Here is a 20,100-nt window from a genome sequence, read left to right as displayed (position 1 = left end):
AGTGTGCATACGATGGACTCTTTACTATCCCATGAGGGAGAGGATTTATGAATGGCAGTGAAGCGATGTAACTGACGCTGATGGTAGGCCACATGATAATGACAGCATGGCGACTGTAGTATGTCCAGATTACATTCATACTATATAGACCATAATTTTTTAGCAGTCGTAAAGTAATTACTTATTTTAAATAAGTACCTACTCAAGTATGCAATTTCGGACACAGCCTATAACAGTGGCTATGTGTGAATGGAATACTAACTTACTGCATGCTAACTGACTGTTGTGCAGCATGCACTGTATACTGTACTCATTTTGCATTGCATTGTGGGATACAGTATTCTACAGTGTGCTCTGATGCATACTGCACAATAAAGCAAGTGCTTTTAGATAATTCTGGTGTTTATGCATACATAAAATTAATGTATTATACATACTATTTACTGCAGACAAAGTAAGAGTATACAAGCATCCTATTCTGAACATAGTGTGCTTAGATTTCTTTTGAGTTTATATAAAACAATTCTTAAATAAAAAACATAAAACATATGAAAATATAAAATTATACATAAATATATTAAAATATCTATGATTTAATTTCCAATAAATGTAATGATTTATATATATATTTAAATTTTTACTTGAAGCATTCATAGTAGATATGACATTTTCCCCCACAATGACTAAGATAGTTTTATTTTAATTAATGTTAAATTAATATATTTCCATTCATATGCTTGAGTGTAGAAAGAGAGCTTATCTCTTATTCATCATTAATGAAATACAGAACAGGAGAATTGGGATTGATGCATTAAACTGTCACTTTTGGCATTTTTAAAATTGACTGTTGTCATTATATTATAGAACAAAAGTACTGTCGGGTATTTATTGTGTTCTAGAAAATACACCATATCCCTTTATTTTAAGACATTGTTAATGCATACACACTCTAATGAACCCTTTCAAACATACACTCTCATACTCACATTATACGGCTCCGCAACGACACAAAAACACGCAAAAGGTAAAATAAAAGTCTTTTCTCTCCTTTCATTCAGTCTCTTCAACCGGAATAACACAGACGCTGGGTAAATCTCTCATCTGTCCTGGTTGTTTGGCCCCTCGTACACAGGAGTTCAGTGGCCCCACACTGGGTTTCAGGGGGTCGAGAGAGAGAGACGGAGGGCGTCTCATTCCTCTCACACCTTTATGTGCATTAGAACCTGTTTACGGTGTATACTGAAGTCCTCTGGAACAGTATCTGGAAAAGATGAGTTTAATCTGTTTTATTCTTCTGTTGTAATACTGGGTTTTGTCAATAAACAACTTTTATACAGAATTTGCAGATTTCTTGGAGACTTTGAGCGTTGGATTTGGGGTTCTAGGGATCACGATTTAAATATCAAAGAGTGGATTAATCTTTACCATTACAGCGGTAGCGCAGATTGGACCAAATGATGTTCTCTTGAGAGAAGCAGAACACGCCCAGGCGGCCTCCTCTCATGGAGGTGTCAATCACAACATTGGAGTCAGCCACCATCTCTGTGCCTTCATACAGCTTCACCCTGCAACAGGAGCACACACACACACACACACACACATCAAAGTCACTGTCAAATATTACTGTGCAGGACTACTACTGGATCCAGATTTAATAAACGGCAACACATTTTTTTTATCATACAATAGTGAGCAAAAATATCCTTAAGATCAAACACTGAAATTCATTAATATCACCACAAATATAAATGACTACAAATATATTATATATAATATAATATATTACAAAAAAATAAGTTTTGTAAGTGTAGAAATTGTATGCATGTGTGTGTGTATATATATATATATATATAATATAAATGTATATTTGTTAATACATTAGATCTATTTTCTAAATATTATACCATAATATAGTACTAAATAAATATACTAAATATAATACTATTATTATATAATAGATGGATTATATACCATATTATGATATATTGCGTTTTCAAAATATATATGGTGTATATATATATATATATATATTTGTTAAAACATTACATATAATATTTTATAAATATTATAATACTATTATTATATCTAACATAGAGATAATATACCATATTATATATTATGTCTGCTTTCAAAATATATATTAAATAATATATACTGTGTATATGTATATATATATATACACATTTTATTTTGAATACATTATATATAATATAATTTATATCTAATGTATTCAAAATATATAATAAAATATAAATGTAATAATTAAAATGTATAAAATATTACAAAATATTTGGAATTTATGAGTATTATTGTAAGTAATATTACCAACTAACAAATGGATTTGCACCAAAGTACTTTAGTCTTTAGTCTGGTCGCATAAACTTTTACATCAACAACAAAAGAAACATTTTGTCCTCCACTTAAAAGCCCATTTATTTTGCAATCCCAATTTATACGGTTGCATTTTATAATTTGCATTTAGCATCGCCGACCCAATTTTGAGAACCGTTGTTCTAGAATATTTGATCTGAATGAAGCAGAGAACTGTTTTATGCTACAGGCCAATACTAAACTCCACGTGCTCGACCTCTAATTACCTGATAATAAATGAGATCTGATTTAATTTAGCAGCAGGCCGGACTTAAATTGCATTATGTATGAGCAGAGAACAGTTGCAGCACAATTCAGCGTGTGTGTGTGCTTTATTCACTCCTCTCACTGAATACAAAGCAGGTGTGTTTATGTGTGTGAGTTTGAAAAGGCCCTTACAAAGCCTCAGCTACACATTGTCTCACACAAATATGCATACACGTGTACGTACACACACACACATACACACACTGAGCTCCACACAGTTCTCTCTCTTCTTGTAGATATTTATGCAAACTAGAATCTTGGGAATGTTTTAAAAAGTTCAATAATCATGCAGACTCAAAGTTTAAAGCTTCAGAACTGTTTAACTATGAAATGAGAATTTATTTTAGGCAATTTCTGTTATGGCATTGCTGGATCATTTGCTGGAGTTTATGAGTTGCTTCTTTGGCATGACCATCTGATTTACAACACAATGCCAAGAAATTACTCAGAACAGGAAATCATACACAATGCATGTTTAACTGTCCTCTGCGGTCCGTTCTCGTTCTTTCTTTAACGGCCCGTCCACTACAGTAGTTTCCGTTGGATCTGCATATGAACAGGCACCAATAAAATTCTTGCCAAGGATTTCATTGGCATGGCAACCACAACAATGGGCGGCCAGGGGGCCCAACCACTCAGCAGAGTCTCAGGGGTGTGAGGAGGGCAAGAGGAGGGGGCAATTGTGAAGAAATGTTAAGGATAACGAGTCATAGCACCCCCACTCCCCCCTCCCCAGTATACCAGCACAAGGTTCTATCAGCTGCCGCTCACACCAGTGCAGTCACTGACCCAATCTGGTATTCCGCCCGCTTGTGACAACAAACGCAGCCCACAATTGAACAGAAAAAAAAAGTTGCTTCAGCAAGGATATTTGTCTTATATTATTACTCTTAATAAAGGAATATACAAGGTAAATAATATAATTTAAAATTTAACAATAATATTTTGGCATATATTAAAATACTTTCAATTAGCTAGTTTGAAAAAACTGACATTCTTTTTTTTACAGTAAAGTACATTACCATTCAAAAGTTTAGGGTCGATTTTTGGGTTTTTGAAAAGTCCCTTATGCTAAATTGCTCAACAAGGCTGCATTTATTTGATAAAAAAATTCAGTAATATTGTGAAATATTACAACCAGTATTATTTTAGTAACATTGAGATACTAATATAGTTTTGATTGATATTTTTGAGTTGGGTATTTTTTTGTATCTTCCATTTTCATTTAATTTTAGTTAGTTTTAGTAATTTTTTGTGTTTTTTAAAATTGTATTCGTTTTTATGTCAATATAGTTTTATTTATTTTTATTTCACTTTTAGTTTTAGTTATTTTCGTACATCAAGTTAAACTAAATGAAAATGAAAAATGTTTCCTTGGCAACAAGCTGAAATAAAATAAGTTTTTAGTTAAGTATAATAACCCTGATTACAACTTAAAATAATAGTTTTTTATACATACATTTTAAAATGTAATTTATTCCTGAGGCAAAGGTACATTTTCAGCATCATTACTCCAGTCTTCAGTGTCGCATGATCCTTCAGAAATCATTTGAAAATGCTGATTTGCTGCTCAAGAAACATTTCTTATTATTATCAATATTGAAAACAGTTGTGCTGCTTCATATTTTTGTGGAAAACGAGAAAAAAAATGTATGCTGAATTCTTTGATGAATAGAAAGTTTATTTAAAAAGATTTAATTTGAAATAGAAATCTTTTGTAACACAAGTGTCTATATTGTCACTTTTGATCAATTTAATGCATCCTTACTGAATAACAGTATTCATTTCTTCTTCTTATTATTTTTTTAAATCTAACTGACAGCAAACTTTTGATCATTAGCATATATCCTGCTGCTGCACACTTGTAGAAGATCTCACCTGATGTAGCCAACCTGTGGCCGATGGCTGAGCTGCCACCGGTACGAGGTTTTATCTTGCCAGCCGACATTACGTGGGTCTTTCCACAGCAGTTTCACCTCTCCATCCGTATCCCCCGTGTGCCACAGAGAGTTGCGAAGAAATTCACCGGGGCCTGTACGAGACTTCACTGCCTACACAAAGACAAGAGGTCTTACTCCACAAGAGGTCATATGAACATTAGCAAGCCAATACATTTCAATAAAACTACACAATTAAGTAACATTCGTACCTTGAGCTGCATGCCCGGTTCAGCCATGGCCCTGAATGGGATCGACTGCCAGTAGGTCTGTTCGGTCTGCTTCCACATCACCACATAGAAACTAGACGAATCCTGATAGCCGAAGATGAAGCCGGCGTAGTCATCATCAGTCACCGTGTTAACGTGAAAAGTTCCCTCGAAGTCCACACCGTTAAACGCTGTGTAACCTGTGGAGAAGTGATTTTAAGTGTCTGCTGGGTGTTTAGCTCTTGAAATCTGAAACCGGACTCACCCACTGCCAAGCCCGGGTCGCTGTTCATGGTTTGAACAATCTCCATACCCTGAAACCCAAATTCATCTGTGTTAATACAAGCACTTAGCAAAGTACTTCTCCTTTAAATAATATCAATGACATCATAGATGCCCAAAAAAAGTGTCATTTAAATCTCTGGACAAAGAAAAGTACATCAACATGATGAACTTGTGTCAATGAGATCAACAGGATTCTAATGATGTCAGATGTAGGGGTGCTGAAGCACCCCCTGTTTTCACAGGTTTATAAACGCAACACAACTTTTATAAAGAAATCAATACATTTTAAATCAGTTAACCTTTATTAAGGAATTTAACTGAAAATATTAAGTAGGCTACAAATCTTTTGTCTTTTTAAAATGTTTTAATTTTACATAGTTTACCTTCTCAGAATGGTACTATTATTTATTATCCTCTAGGATCTTGATTGACGCACACCAGGGAGTGAAATTAACAAGTGACATGGCAAGAACCCACACTCGGAATTCGTCCTCTGCATTTAACCCATACAAGTTAGTGCACACACATTAGGAGTAGTGAGTAGTGAACACACACACACACACTGCAAACCATAGACACACACACCCAGAGCAAATTCAATCAAAATGAACAAAAATGCCCCCCAATATTAAGAATGAGTTCCTGATTTTTGTACAATATAGTTAAGCAAAAGGCTATCACACAAGAAAGAGTGTTGTTTTTCCCTGAAAAACATTGCAAATATTATGTTGATATTATAAAACAGTTTAATAATCAAGAACTTAACATTAAAGCTGCACTCTGTTTGAAATCTGCAATTGCAGTTATTCGCAGAATTATCAACTTTACGTTGGGTTGTGCCTCGGCACGGCCCACGCGGATGAATCCAATGTTTTGAAGAGAATGTGAGGCTGTCAATCAGCCGGTGTGGATGCTGTCATTCAGAATCACAGATTCTACTTTTTTTTTGGAAGTATGACCAACATATGAATTTTCAACGGAAAATGTAATTTGAATAAGTAAGTAACATCCACTTTTGTTCTGACCAAATAAGGGAAAAAAAGCACTGCAGTAAATCACGCTGATTAAATCTAACAATCGCATATCATATGATATGCCCTTCTGATATTATCCTTGTTTTCGCATGGGCCCGGTTACAGTCTCTTTTTTTCTGTAGCCACTCCGAAGTCTTTTGCATTTTACAACGGGTGAATCTCCAGTTGTCACTGGTGATTGTCGTTTGAACCTTTCAGGATCCGTCATCAAATTGATAAGTTTAATTGTATCAAGTGCTGTGAGAAAAGTCTATAAATCTCCACCTCCAACATCCTCCACCTCCAACACGCAATATAGCCTACTAGCCGAGACACCTTCTTTATGTGTACAGATGTGACGTAATGACGCAAAGACATGCTCGAATTTCCTGCGGAAATCCACCAATACCACTGGAATTAAAAACATTATTACAATCTTACTGTTTAGAATCGAGCTAAGGCAAGCAGATAGTTTTAAGCACTGGCTGGTTATGTACTTGCTCAAAAATTTATCTTGGATAATTTTTAACCCAAAAAAGTTATTGACTGCAGCTTTGAGGAACTAACTTCCATTTTAGACACATATTGTCTATTTTTGCTCCTTCAATGAAAATAGTCTGTAAGGTAGGCACAAGTGTTTATTTAATCATTATTGTTTATTTCCTGTCGCCGTGCAGGCTCATTTATTGCCTGCAAAAATACCTCAATAGCCCTTTTTTGAAATAGCGTATTAAAAATGCATTCCTTGTTGTATTACAATTGCAATCATGTTCTTTCAAAAATGTACTGTATGCTCCATCTATTAAACAAGCATTTTTGGGGATTGTTTGTTATGCTTAGCTTTTGGCGTCGACATGTTTTATATATTATTTCTTTATATACTATTTCTTTACCCCCATTCCCTACCTTTCACCCCCCCAACCAACCCAAAACATCTTCCCGTGCCCCTGCATGATGCTTTACCTGATTAAGCACCACCCAGTTTGGGTCGATCTGAGCGTCACCCTCAGGGTCTAGAATGACCGTCTGATAGGCTCTGAAATCCGTAAGAGTGACTTCAGCACTTTCTGGACACACGTCAATCACATCCAGTACAGCATCATTGTCAAAGTCATTCTCACACACGTCACCAACTCCGTTACCTAAATGACAAGAAAGAAAAGAGTTAGGCGAGTCATTAATACGTAAGATTATTTACCATCAGTGGAAATGAATGCTCTTACTGTCCGAGTCTTTCTGGTTGGGGTTTGAAATGAGTCTGCAGTTATCAGGTCCGATGCCGTTGATGGCGTGATCGTCCGGGATCCCGTCGTTATCGTCGTCTTCGTCACAGTCATCTCCGATGCCATCGTTATCCGAGTCAAGTTGAGAGCTGTTTGGAATGTCGGGGCAGTTATCACGAGTGTCCTGGTGTCCATCTCCATCACTGAAAACACACAACATTCAACATTATGAGCTGAACTGAAATTGTTTGAGGTGATAATAACTGGAATAAGCAACAATGAGACACAAGGGCTACGTTCACACTGTCATTCCAAATCAGATTACTTGTATATCCGATTGAAATATGATTTAAATGATTGGATGTCCACACTGTGCATCACAACTGTGTTGGTTTCTATGCCAATGGAGTTGCATTGGTAGGCATACGCCAAAAAGCATCAACATCAACATGGAGCGGGTTGGAATGATGAGTAGCCATGGCACTGGACTACTATGTCTAATGAAGCAGTGGCAGCTTTATTCTGTGCTGCCATCTCCGCCTGTCTCAAAATTCAAAGAGGTGTGTGGATGCATCCTCCCACTCGCGTGATAACCAAATTTGACGAAGGAATGTGGCTGTCAAACTTCAGAATGCGTGCTGGCACATTCATTACCTGTTCTGCATCAATGTCTGACGTGTTTACTTTTTTCATGTGACAAGTCAAAAAGCTAAGCAAAATCCAATCAGAGCAGTTAGACTGAAACAAATTTCCAAAAAAAATTTGATTTAAATAGGTTTTCAAGCCACATATGAATGAAGCTTGAAACAGATTTGTAAAAATATGATTTCATGTGATTTTTTGCTGTTTATTCTTGCTTAATATGATCGGATATGCACAAAAATTTTATTCGGACTGACAGTCTGAACGAAGCTTAGATGGCTGCAATCTTCCCATATACAGGTTAGTGAGTGTAAGTATAGTTTGCCAATTGTGGGATTTATATATTTAAATTGACCAGAGTTGTGCGCATACTCACGTGTCTTGGTTGGTGTCACAAACATCCCCGACCAAGTCATTGTCTACATCTGTCTGCAATAGTATTAACTGAGTTTATTATTCATTCATTTAATTTGAGGGAAAAAAAAGTATATAAAATAGACCATTTACTGCAAAAGCAAAATTTTGGTGTTTTTTAGTTACTCAAACAATTTGTTAAAGAAATATTTTACCCACAATTTTAAATTCTGTCATCATTTACTAATGTCATTCCAAATAGGATTATTAGCGTCAAACAAAACTAAACTTATTAAAAATATTTATGTTAATTGAAATCAAGCTGAAACTAAATAAAATATAAATATTAAATGCAAAACTAAATGAAAATTAACTGAAATTAAACAACTAACTGTAATAAGTTAAAGTACTACAGTTACTAAAATTAAAATTGATTAATTGATTAAAATTGAAATAGAATTAAAAATAAAATTAAACCTAAAGAGTAATATAAAAAATAAAAAAATAAACCAAAAACATTGAATAAAAATTCATTCAAAATATTAATAAAAGCTATCGTAGTATATAAATAATACTTAAAAAGCAATAGTTTCAAACCTCTATGACTTTCTTTTGTGGAACACAAATACAAAAATATACACTGGTCAAAGGCTTCAAGCTTAAAAATGACTAAAAAGTACCATAAAGTATCATAAAAGTGTTCTGAGACTATACGATAGCTTTGTATGAGGAACAAACCAAAATTTAATTCCCTCCATTGTAGCTCTCAAATCAAAGGGGGGCTTTAAATATGTCCTTTTTTATTTTTCGATAGAAGAAAGTCACACATCTTCCTTTTGACACTGCATAAACTAACAATGAAAGTGTAAAGTTTAATATAAAGTAAGATGTGATGCAGTACCTGCATGGGGTTGCTGATCTCAGGACAGCTGTCACATGCATCACCCACTCCGTCTCTGTCCCGGTCTGTTTGCATTGGGTTCGGCACTTTGGGACAGTTATCCAGCACATTCTGGATTCCTGCAAAACATCCACACACATCACATACACAAAGGATGATGTTGTTGAGACATAAAGTGGAGCAATTCATCAAGCCTTTACCATCTCCATCAATGTCTTCATCGCAAGCGTCTCCCTCTCCGTTATTGTCAGTATCTTTCTGGTCGATGTTGGGAACGGTGGGACAGTTATCACACGCATCACCGAATGAATCAGTGTCAGAGTTCTGCTGATCTTTATTGGACACCAACCGACAGTTATCCTGAAACATACACATTCTTTCATAGAGAAACATAAAAAAAAAAAAAAAAACACCCCTCACACAGCCAAATCAAATGCAGTGTTATTTTAGTATAACTGATACACTGATTTTCAGTTTTCAATTTTAGTTTACGTTTAAGTAATTTTGTTATGTGCTTTTGTCATTTTTATTATTTTTTTCAACTTCAAGATTTTCATTAAAGTGCCTTTATTTTTCTTTTTTCAGATAATACCTTTCATGTAGTGTGTTATTTAGCTGTTTGTGAATTTAAAAGGTCTGCAAAATTTTAAAGATCAAGGTGCACAACAAATAAAGTTATTGTTTCCTAAATGTAAGAACTGATTTTTAACTGCCTGAAACGAGTCGTCAGCAATTCCAGTCTCACTTCATGTTACATACCTACATAACAATGTAACAAATTTTCATAATGCCAGCCTATGGTCTTCATTGGCTGCCTGTGAACAACGTCTCCTTTGACCCGCCCTCAAACACTGTAGTTGTAGTAGACTGGAAGAGTTTGGTTCGTGTTGTCGACATGTTGAGAAGATTCTGTTTTCAGCGCTGTGAATCTACTTCGCATGCACTTCGAAAGGATGAGGATTCATGAATGGAAATGATATGGAAAAACTGACGCCATTGTTACTGAGACTTTGTTTAATAGCAAAAGTAACAAAGCTCAAAGCTTATTGCGAATTATTCGATGGGAGGCGCAACAAAGTTTTGTTAATTTATCAACTGAAAACAGCATAGACTAAAAGATCGATTCTTAGGATTTTTAAGAATTGATATTGGTTCATAAAAATGAGAATAGATTAAAATCGAGAAATTTATATTTTTAAGCCTGTGTGATAGGCCTACATCTATTTTTTGAAAATTTATATTTTATATTTTAGAAAACTGAATAGGGTCATTAGTCTGGAAACACAAATATTTTTCCTTACCCTGATTATTTTTTTCATACTTTTCCAGACCTGAAAATTACTCAAATCAAATTCCATACTTTTCCAAACCGCGTAGGAACCCTGGTTACTGTTCGTCTCATTGTGTATCAAGCGCTGAGGAAGCCTCCGACGCTAAAATTCAGATATGGTAATAGGCGTTTCGTTTCCCACATGCGCTGTATGCAGTAGACCAATCAAAACAGACTGAGCCATCTGACCAATCAGAGCAGAGAAGGCTCTCAGAAAGGAGGGATTTAGAGAAACTGAATCTTCAAACGAAGCGTTTTCAGACTTCAGAGAAATTAGGTGAAGTGCAATGTGAAGTGTTTTTTTGATATTGGATGCATGTAAACCTATTGTAGGAAACCTCAAAAACAAAATGAGGAACTTTTAATATAGCATTATAGGGGAAGTTTAACAAAAATTATTTTAGTTAGTTTTAGTTAAAATTAACAACACTGGTCGGATGGAACACAAACACACCTCTACGTTCTTTATTCCGTCTCCATCGGCATCCTCATCACACTGGTCTCCGATCCCATCGTTATCTGCATCTTCCTGACCAGAGTTGGGTGTGAACACGCAGTTGTCCTGAAAAACACAGAATGTGAAAATCAAAAAAACCCTAGCACAACACTTCAAGCTGGAACTGAACAATATCCTGCTTTCAGACATACTGAATATAAGAGAGTTCATGGGAGAAGTTCCGGGACAGCAAACTACGGTGAATCTGTCATATAAAAGTCCAAACAAACCCAAAAACAAACTTGGTTTATGCAAACACATTTCCACATCTAGGATGAATAGCTTAATTTACTTGAAAGGTACAAGACGTGTGAACAATTGCACTTGAACTGGAAATATTTAAGTCTATAAACTATCAGAATAAATAAAACAATATGGTTTCCCAACAATACTTATAAAGAATATCAATTCAGTAGGGGTGTAACGACACACGTATTCATATTGAACGGTTCGAGGCTTTCGGTTCAGTACGCATTACAAACCGAACGATTCGTTGGACCATTTTTCCTGCTGGTGCGACCAAAAGTTTGTTAGCAGTCGCGACCATCACAACATTGCTTGACATCAACTGGCAAACGTAATGAAACCTGAACGAAACTGCGCTACTCATTTGTGATTAAAGGACTGTTTATCAGTTTGGACCAATGTCAGTGCAGCGCGAGCCGATCTTGATCAAGCGACACTGTTACTACACAGCACTAAGAGATCCAGTAAAGAAAGCATTTGAATTCACCACGGAAGTAATTACATTGCTGCGAGATCTAGTGAGAAGCATTCAAATTTCTCAGTTTTAACCGTAGAAACCAGGAGAAACATTGTGCCATGAATGAACTACAGTAGTTGTAGGCTTTAAGTCCACAAATCAGCAACATTCACCATGGATGAAACTGTAACCATGGAAGTTTGGCAGGAATAGTAAAATGCTTTCAAGTACATCACACATCTTTTTCCAGCACTTCAAACTCAAATATTATCATATTTAAATGTTATTTTTAATGTGATGACCAAAACATTATTTGTTGTTCATCCTTCAAAGATTACCCCCATTTATAAAATTAAAAGTTTCAAGATGTAGGAAAACTCACACTTATTTAAAAATAAAAAAAGACATTAAATTACCAGTATTGTAACCAGAAGGTGGCTGCCATTTCCACTCCCAAATATTTATTTTTTAATCGTTTTGCTTTTGAATTATTATTTCAACATTATGAATAAAAATGCTGCCCTCAAATGTTAATCTGGAGCCTTGCAAACTTAAAAGAAAACTGCACATTGTAATTTCTGCAAGTTAAGTCTATTTATTACAGTAATACAATAATACAATAACAAAGTCAAAATGGGGGAAAATGTGAATAACTACGCTGCAGGCTGATTTAAGGTGTGCCTCTAAATTTTTCTGCTTGTGCGGCTAAAGATCACCATGTGCGCCTTTTTAAAAATCAAGGAAATTTCTCTAGCATATCTTTCTTTTTGCTGTATCGAAAATGTACCGAACCGTGACACCACTGTGTAGTATCGAACCAAACCTAAATTTAGTGAAACGTTACACCCCTACAATTCAGTGAATGTTGACACAACATCGGTGTGTGCAGGAAGAAGGATTGTGGGTAAAATGATTGTGAGATTCATACCAGTTTGCAGTGCTTGTTGTTGTCCATGCAGGGCAAGGAGCGATCCGGATAACCATCAATATCTGTGTCCTTCCCACAAGTGTGACCATTACCAGCCCATCCAACATTACACTAAGATAATCATACAAAATTTTATCAGAAAACTTTGACAGTCATGATGCAATAAAGATACAATATGAAACATGTAAATCTGAGTTTTTTTTCCTACCCAGCCATGATAAGTGACAAGGCATTAAAAAAGGTTCCAAAAGGTTTTCGTAGTGATGCCATAGAAGAAACATTTTTATAACACCTAAGAACCTTTCAGTAACCATTTTGTTCTTAGAGTAAAGAACCTTCACTACTATACTTTTTCTAATATAAAGAACCTTTTCTGTAAAAGAAAGGTTCCATGGATGTTGAAGGTTCTTCATGGAACCATAGATACCAATAAATAACCTTTATTTACTGCATTGTGCTAGATAGCCCCACAATTTAAAAAGATGTGAAATTGGTTTAATCCACTGATTGTTGATTGGATGAAGGCAGATCTGAATGCAAGCTTTCAGTCGTTTATAAGAAAAGGGCAGAGTTTAAGAGGACTAAATGATTGGAAAAGTTCGGTATACATCACCAGAGAGGTCATTTTGATTAAAAATGATGAGATGAACAAAAAAACTAAACAAAAATGCGTGGATGAATCATTCACAATAGGATAGGACATAAAATAATCAAGTGAATTTACATTTCATGCTGACTTTCAGTTTCAAATTCTTTCTGACTGGATGTGAATTGCTTGTCTTTCAAATCTTACTACAGGTAACTGGTAACTGAGTGTACACATACAGCACAGGTGACGTCCCCGTTCCGCTGAATGATGCAGTGAGCATTAGTGTCACAGGGGTTGAAACTGAGCGAAGCACACGATTTCCGAGGGAAACATCCAGCTGTCTGATTCCCAACATATCCAACTTTGCACTGTCCACATTGATATGAACCCTGAGAGAAGGGAAAGAAGTTTAAAAAACATAAACATACACTGTGTGTGATTTCAGAGAAAATGTCTGGGAGTTTTTATGTCTCATACTCACAATGGTGTTGATACAGATGGAGTTGGGTGTGCAGGCGTTGACCAAATCAAGACATTCATCGATGTCAGAGCATTCCTGAAATAAATTCATTGCAAAAAGATATTTGTTGCCACGTGCTTTGATATTGTGCTTTTTGATTCAGTGACATTCGGGCATTTTTAAGTGTAAATTCTTTTTAAGGTCAGTGTACCTGCAGGTGACTCTTAGCATATTCCATATCGACATTCAAATTATCCAAAATTACAACCAAATTATTTCACCTTTATTCTAAAAAGTTTGCCATTTTTGACACTTCCGCTGCTTTCATCCTCTCAAATCTGTAGCCAAATAATTAATTATACAGACTGCCATTCAAAAGTTTCAGGTAGAAATGCTTTTTTTTTTTAAAGAAATAATACTCAATAATATTCAGCAAGGATGCAATATATTGATCAAAAGTGACAGCAAATACATTTATAATGTTACAAAATATTTATATTTCAAATAAATGCTGTTCTGAGCTGCTGAACTTTCTATTTATCAAAGAACGCTGAATAAAATTATCACAGATTATTAGAATATTAGAGTGATTTCTGAAGGACCATGTGACCCTGAAGACTGGAGTAATGATGCTGAAAATTCAGCTTTGCCATCATAGGAAGAAATTACATTTAAAAATATATTCAAAAAGAAAACATTTATTTTAAATAAATGTAATACAGGGTTCCCGGTGGCATTAAAAAGTCTTAAAAGTTTGGATTTGAGTTTGCAACTTGACTCTTATGTACGTCATTTTTACTTTTTTACACAGAATGGCAGAACAAGTGAAGGAGATGCACTGAATAATATGCACATTCACTCAATAGATGGCGCTTATGAAACCAGAAATCAGCCGTTACCCCAGTAAACCTGTAAACAAAGCAGACTGCACTACTTTTTGTTTTTGAAAAGTATTTAAATGTCATTTGACATGTTATTTGATCAGTCACATTACTTCCAGTTATGCATGTTTGAACTTTTACTAAGTACTGTTACATGTTTTAAGATGTTACAAGTTGTCATGCATTTACTATTTTTTATAGTATACTGTGTTGTGTACTATTTTCATATTACAAATAATACAAATACATATAATACAAAGTTTGTTTTTTATTTCTTCAGGTCTTAAAAAGTCTTAAATTTGATTTAAAAAAATGTGCAGCACAATATTATTTCACAATATTACTGTTTTTACTGTATCTTTGATCAAATAAATGCACTGTACCTGGCGGTAACTCTTAGCATATTCTACACCGACTCCAGAGAGAGGTGGACCCCATAGCCCGGGTGGGCAGGACTCACAGGTAAAACCTTTTGCTGTGTTGACACATGCGCTTGGTGTATAACACGGCTGAGCCACTGTACACTGATGGAGAGACATGCTAATCATTCAAATGATATAAATATGAATCAGCTTTATGATTAAAAAACGAAAGCATGTTTATTTGAGACACTTGGAACATGGACATAAGTACTCACATAGGGTTCTGAACCAAGACTTATCATTACTCTGAGATAAAAACTAGCGCTAAATGCCTTCACCCACCTCATCTATATCCTTACAGTGTGTGCCATTCCCTGTCATTCCCTCCGGACAGGGGCCACAACTGTACCCTGGGAAATCAAACGTTTCTATGCAGCCCACGCCCTTAAAGCAAGGACTGGGCTGACAGCGTGAACGCGGTTCATGAAATCCTTCAAACCAAAGAGATGAATTAGCAAAACCAGATAGTTGAAAAGGAGCTCCAGAAATCTAATATCATAAGAATAATACATACATAAATGAAAGCCCTTCCTGTCTGTGAGCGGATAGTTTTAGGACATATTCATAATGGAATACTACCAGACTGCTTTCTGCACACTATACACTGCATGCTTCCTACTATTAAAAAGTAGTAGTATGTGGAAAAAGTATACATTTTGCAGTGATAAACTTTTCAAACTTTGGTGACATGACCTCATTATTGTGTTTTTAATCCAATTTTGTGTAAAGGTGTCTTGGCTGTTCAACCAATTGATGAGTAAAAAATAAGAAAATCACAGCAGTCAATTGCATTGCATTATGGTTATTTGTAGTGTGCTGCATTATATTCTTGCGGGGTTCGGGAGGGACTAACAATTTGTCTGATAAGTGGCAGATAAGTTCCAATAATTTTCTCCAGCGCTGCTACTTACGCTTCTCGCTTTTATTCTAAACTATTCGCCATTTCTTTAACAATCCCACCACTGTCATTCTCTCAAATAAAAAATAAATAAACAAAAAATGTATTATTATTATTAATTATATCAATTTCATTTATTTTTTCACTGATTTATCATTAAGTATTGTCACACAAAACAATATTTTTGTAATAAAATATTTAACGCTTCAATAAAACAAATATATATATAATATATATAACACACACACACACACATATATCTATATATATATCTATCTATATATATATATATATAATAAACACTATAATATACTACTATTAAAAATGTTGGTGTCAGTAAGATTTTTTTTAAAGAAAATAATACTATTATTCAGGAATGACACATTAAAGTGATCAAAAGTGACAGTAAATTCAAAAGATTTCTATTTCAAATAACTGCTTTTCATATTCAAATACATTTAGCAAAGAATCCTGAAAAGACAATGATCACTGTTTCCACAAAAATATAAAGCAGCACAACTGTTTTCAACACTGATCAGAAGAAATGTTTTGAGCAGCAAATCAGCATATTAAACTAATTTCTGAATGATCATGTGACACTGGAGTAATGATTCTGAAAAATTCACCTTTGCATGACAGGAAAAAATTACATTTTAAAATATATTAAAATCGAAAACACAATATTACTGTATTTACTGTTTTAAAAAAAATTATCAACCCCAAATTTTTAATCGATAGTGTTTTCACTCACTCTCCAATCACATGTAATAAATAGTTTGTATAATAAAATAAATCTATTAATGTTGTCAGGATTTATTCAGTATGTACAACAGTGTGTCAAGTGTGGTTCTGGTTATCACTCTCTTTCTTAACTCAACTGTGTATGAAGAACTTTATGTACAGGTAGCGCTTCTAACAGGACTGATGACCGTGTGCTGCAGTCTGACTCTGAGCACACACCATAAGCTCTGTCAGGTTGGCTTGATGTTTGATACTCACCACACATCTGGCACTCCAGAATAGCGTTCCGTACAAGAGACATTTCTTTCACCTAAATAGTACAAAAACTTTAATTAAACATGTTCAGAACAATTTCCCTTACATGTACACACTCCCTCCCTCACACACCTGTTCTCTGATGTCCTCTCTCAGCTCTCCCAAAATCTGATTAAAGATGATCAGCTGGCCAATCAGAGCTTTGGTGTGGTCACCTGTACAAAAAATAATGCAATATCTTTCAATTAAATAAATAAAAGCCAACAAATCGCATATTATGACGGATGTTCTGAGATGTCAACTCACCTAAAATAGAATTAACCTCACCGTTCACTGAAAAACAAATTTTAAGCAAAAAACTTTCAGACAAAGATTTCGCAAGAAATCAAAAAGCTACATATTCAAGCTTCATGTACAGTCTTGTGTTGATGTTGGCTAACCTATGTTATATGAAGAGGCGTCTCCCTGAAAGGGGCAGTCGCTGAGAGCTCCAGCCTGGGCAACAGTGCCACCTAGTGCCAGTTTAAGGGACTCCACTGAGCCCTGGAAGACAAACTTGTTAGTTACAAGAAATCCTCTGGTTTCTGTATGTTCATCCTTTGATCATAGTATTTTATATAATATCAGTTTGGATATCATATCTATTTCTATTGGATTTAATGTTTTACCGAATCATAACCTCTAATCTTTCCTTTAATTAAAAATTTAAGTTAAATCCGTCATTATTTACTTCTAAACCTTAGATCTAAACCTGAAAGCTGTTATTTTTCTGTGACACAGATTTTGGAGAATAACCGTATAGAAATTGGGAACTACACAAAAAAAGAGTCAGAACTAGTGCTAATCAAACGTGATTAATCGCATCTAACATAAAAGTTTTTGTTAATATAACGTGTGTATATATAATACTATATATTATATATATATGTGTGTGTGTGTGTGTGTCACGATTAATCGATTTATATTAAAATAGAAAACATTTATTTTAAATTATAATAATTTTTCACACAATTTTACTGTTTTTCCCCAAAATAAATGCAGCCTTAGTAAGCATAAGAGACTTCTTTCAAAAACATTACAATGTCAAAACATTTGAGCGGAAATGTATATGCAGCTGTTGTGTGAAGACATTATCAAGGTCACATTGTGTTGGATCTCACCTGCATACGAGCGTATGCCTTGTGGCCATTACGAATCTCCACCAGCTCGCTCTCTCTGGGCAAAGCGACCAATGGGGGCAGCCGCTGTGCGGAGTCAGCCAGACGGCAGTTCACATACAGCTCCAGGTTCAGGTACTCTCTGCGCAGGCCACCGACTCGTAGAATAACAGACTGAGGCCGTCCGTCTGCCACATTAGGTGTCTGCATGTTTACTGTGTGCAGTTTCCCATCTTCACGAACATACCGGACCAGAACTAAAACAAACAAACCTTTTAGAGATGTTCTGAGCCCATACCACATTCATAACCCTGTAATGCTACATATTTATGAGTGAAACAGGATATTCAATAAAAAAAAAAATGAAGGGGCGGACTTGTTTTTATCCACCAAGAATTGATTGGATGGTGAAAAGTGGGCATGGCATTCCATACCAAAATGGAGCGAAATCTCAATGCAAGTTTGTTGAAACAAGCAACCTGCTATTTGGCTGTTAGTCAACATTATACAACAGCCTAAGCAGTGATGTCAGTGGAAAAGTAAAGTTGTTTAAGAGAAAAAGCGAGTTGATTATGATTATGATATAATGATAAAAATGGGTCATCGCTGTATTACCTTTGTTAATTTTGCTCATGATGGCAACCTCCAGGTATTTCTTGTTATCCTGCTTGTTGTAGAGGCCCAGCAGAACTCCACCCAGTTTAGGAGGCAGACGAAACGTAGACATCACATACACATCACTGAGAGTCTTTAGTGCTAAAGAGACCTTCTCCACTGCGGCCACAGTCTGCTTCACATCCTCCAAACTCAACACGTTTATCACTGAGAGAGAGAGAAACAGAGACAGGGAGAAATAAAGGAACAGGCAATGAATAACCTCAGTTGATCCAAACCCATATGTTTTTTTCCCCATGAAAAAGAAGATTTTTTGCAGAATCTTCAGGCGTCAATGTCGTACAATGACAAATCATAGTGACCACAGCTGTCAAACTCTAATAACAACAAAAAAATACCAATTTAATAAAAAGCAATAAAAGCTGCGCATAACTCATACGGTAAATTTCCATTATTTTATCTTAGCAAGCTTTTCATATTCTATTTAAAATCCTTTCTCAGAATAATTTATAGAGTTGACAGGGTTACTTTAAAAATGTATTCCGTTACAGTTACAAATTACTTCATAAAAAAGTATTCAGTCATGTAATCCAAGTACCACAATATGAAAGGTAATGTAATCTGATTACTTTTGGGTTCCTTCAAGGTCACAAATGTAAATAAATTCAAGTAGGCTAAAAAGCAATATTAAATGATATATAATTATAATTAATACAACACATTATAGCCTATATAATTATTTCTATTTACCATCTGATGTAATTATTCTTACATGTTCACATTCACCAACCTACCAATCTTTCGTCGTAATTGTTCTCAAGTTATTTGGCTGGTTAAATAAAGGTAAAATAAAGGTCAAAGTTCAAAGGTCAAAAGTCAGCAAATTGAACTCGAGAACTGAGCAGACCTACTCTGTCTCCTCTAAATCTCCTTATGCCCAGTGACTCTTTTTCTAGTTCTAGCTCTTTTTCACAGTTCTTTTAACTGGAACATGAACGTTAAAACATTTTGGAGTGAATACGGATTTAATACTTTAAAAGAAACATATGCATATAAAAGGAAGACAAAACATTAACTGGTAACTAACTACCTGAGAGAAGTAAGTATAACTGATTAAGTAAAAAAAAAAAAAAACCAGAATAATTACCCGGCACGTCTTGTTTCTGTGCGCTCTCTGCGTACCGGACGAACATCAACACGAAGAGACTGACCCAAAATGTCATGTTTATAAAATAATACAGGCAAAAAAGTGATGCAGGGAATATCAGAAACAGATCCGTCAACGATGCATTGAAACGAAATATTACCACGAGAACAAACCTGCGCTGTGCAGCTGAGAGAGAGAGAGAGAGAGTGTGTGTGTGTGTGTGTGTGTGTGTGTGTGTGTGTGTGTGTGTGTTGCATGCGTTCACAGACAGAGAGAA

The 20,100-nt window shown here is 35.1% G+C and overlaps 1 protein-coding gene across 1 annotated transcript; it reads right to left on the bottom strand.

The window, feature by feature from the left end:
* Window positions 1-884: 884 nt before the first annotated feature.
* thbs3a (thrombospondin 3a) lies at window positions 885-20,023 on the bottom strand. The gene is made up of 23 exons (XM_077214832.1): window positions 19,824-20,023; window positions 18,677-18,883; window positions 18,065-18,318; window positions 17,345-17,447; window positions 17,211-17,237; window positions 17,037-17,119; window positions 16,908-16,959; window positions 15,293-15,441; window positions 14,972-15,112; window positions 13,729-13,803; window positions 13,484-13,636; window positions 12,659-12,769; window positions 10,986-11,093; window positions 9,402-9,561; window positions 9,202-9,320; window positions 8,323-8,375; window positions 7,305-7,507; window positions 7,045-7,223; window positions 5,049-5,097; window positions 4,787-4,983; window positions 4,516-4,688; window positions 1,426-1,565; window positions 885-1,261 (listed from the first exon to the last, which is right to left on the bottom strand). Exons 1-23 carry the CDS (start codon window positions 19,897-19,899, stop codon window positions 1,200-1,202), a joined length of 2,874 nt encoding a protein of 957 aa, XP_077070947.1. The 5' UTR covers window positions 19,900-20,023; the 3' UTR covers window positions 885-1,199.
* Window positions 20,024-20,100: the final 77 nt, after the last annotated feature.

Source organism: Siphateles boraxobius, unplaced genomic scaffold, assembly GCF_051911475.1.
Source record: "Siphateles boraxobius isolate OS27281-9 unplaced genomic scaffold, OSU_SipBor_1 68, whole genome shotgun sequence".
Lineage (NCBI taxonomy): Eukaryota > Metazoa > Chordata > Actinopteri > Cypriniformes > Leuciscidae > Siphateles > Siphateles boraxobius.
This window is presented reverse-complemented; position numbering and strand designations above follow the sequence as displayed.

Coding starts and splice junctions, on each gene's coding strand:
- thbs3a (XM_077214832.1), bottom strand. CDS start 19,899: ATGACATTTTGGGTCAGTCTCTTCGTGTTGATGTTCGTCCGGTACGCA. Junction 17,120..17,210: donor TGAGGTTAATTCTATTTTAG/GTGAGTTGACAT, acceptor TTTTTTGTACAG/GTGACCACACCAAAGCTCTG. Junction 7,508..8,322: donor TGTGACACCAACCAAGACAC/GTGAGTATGCGC, acceptor GTGTGTTTTCAG/TGATGGAGATGGACACCAGG.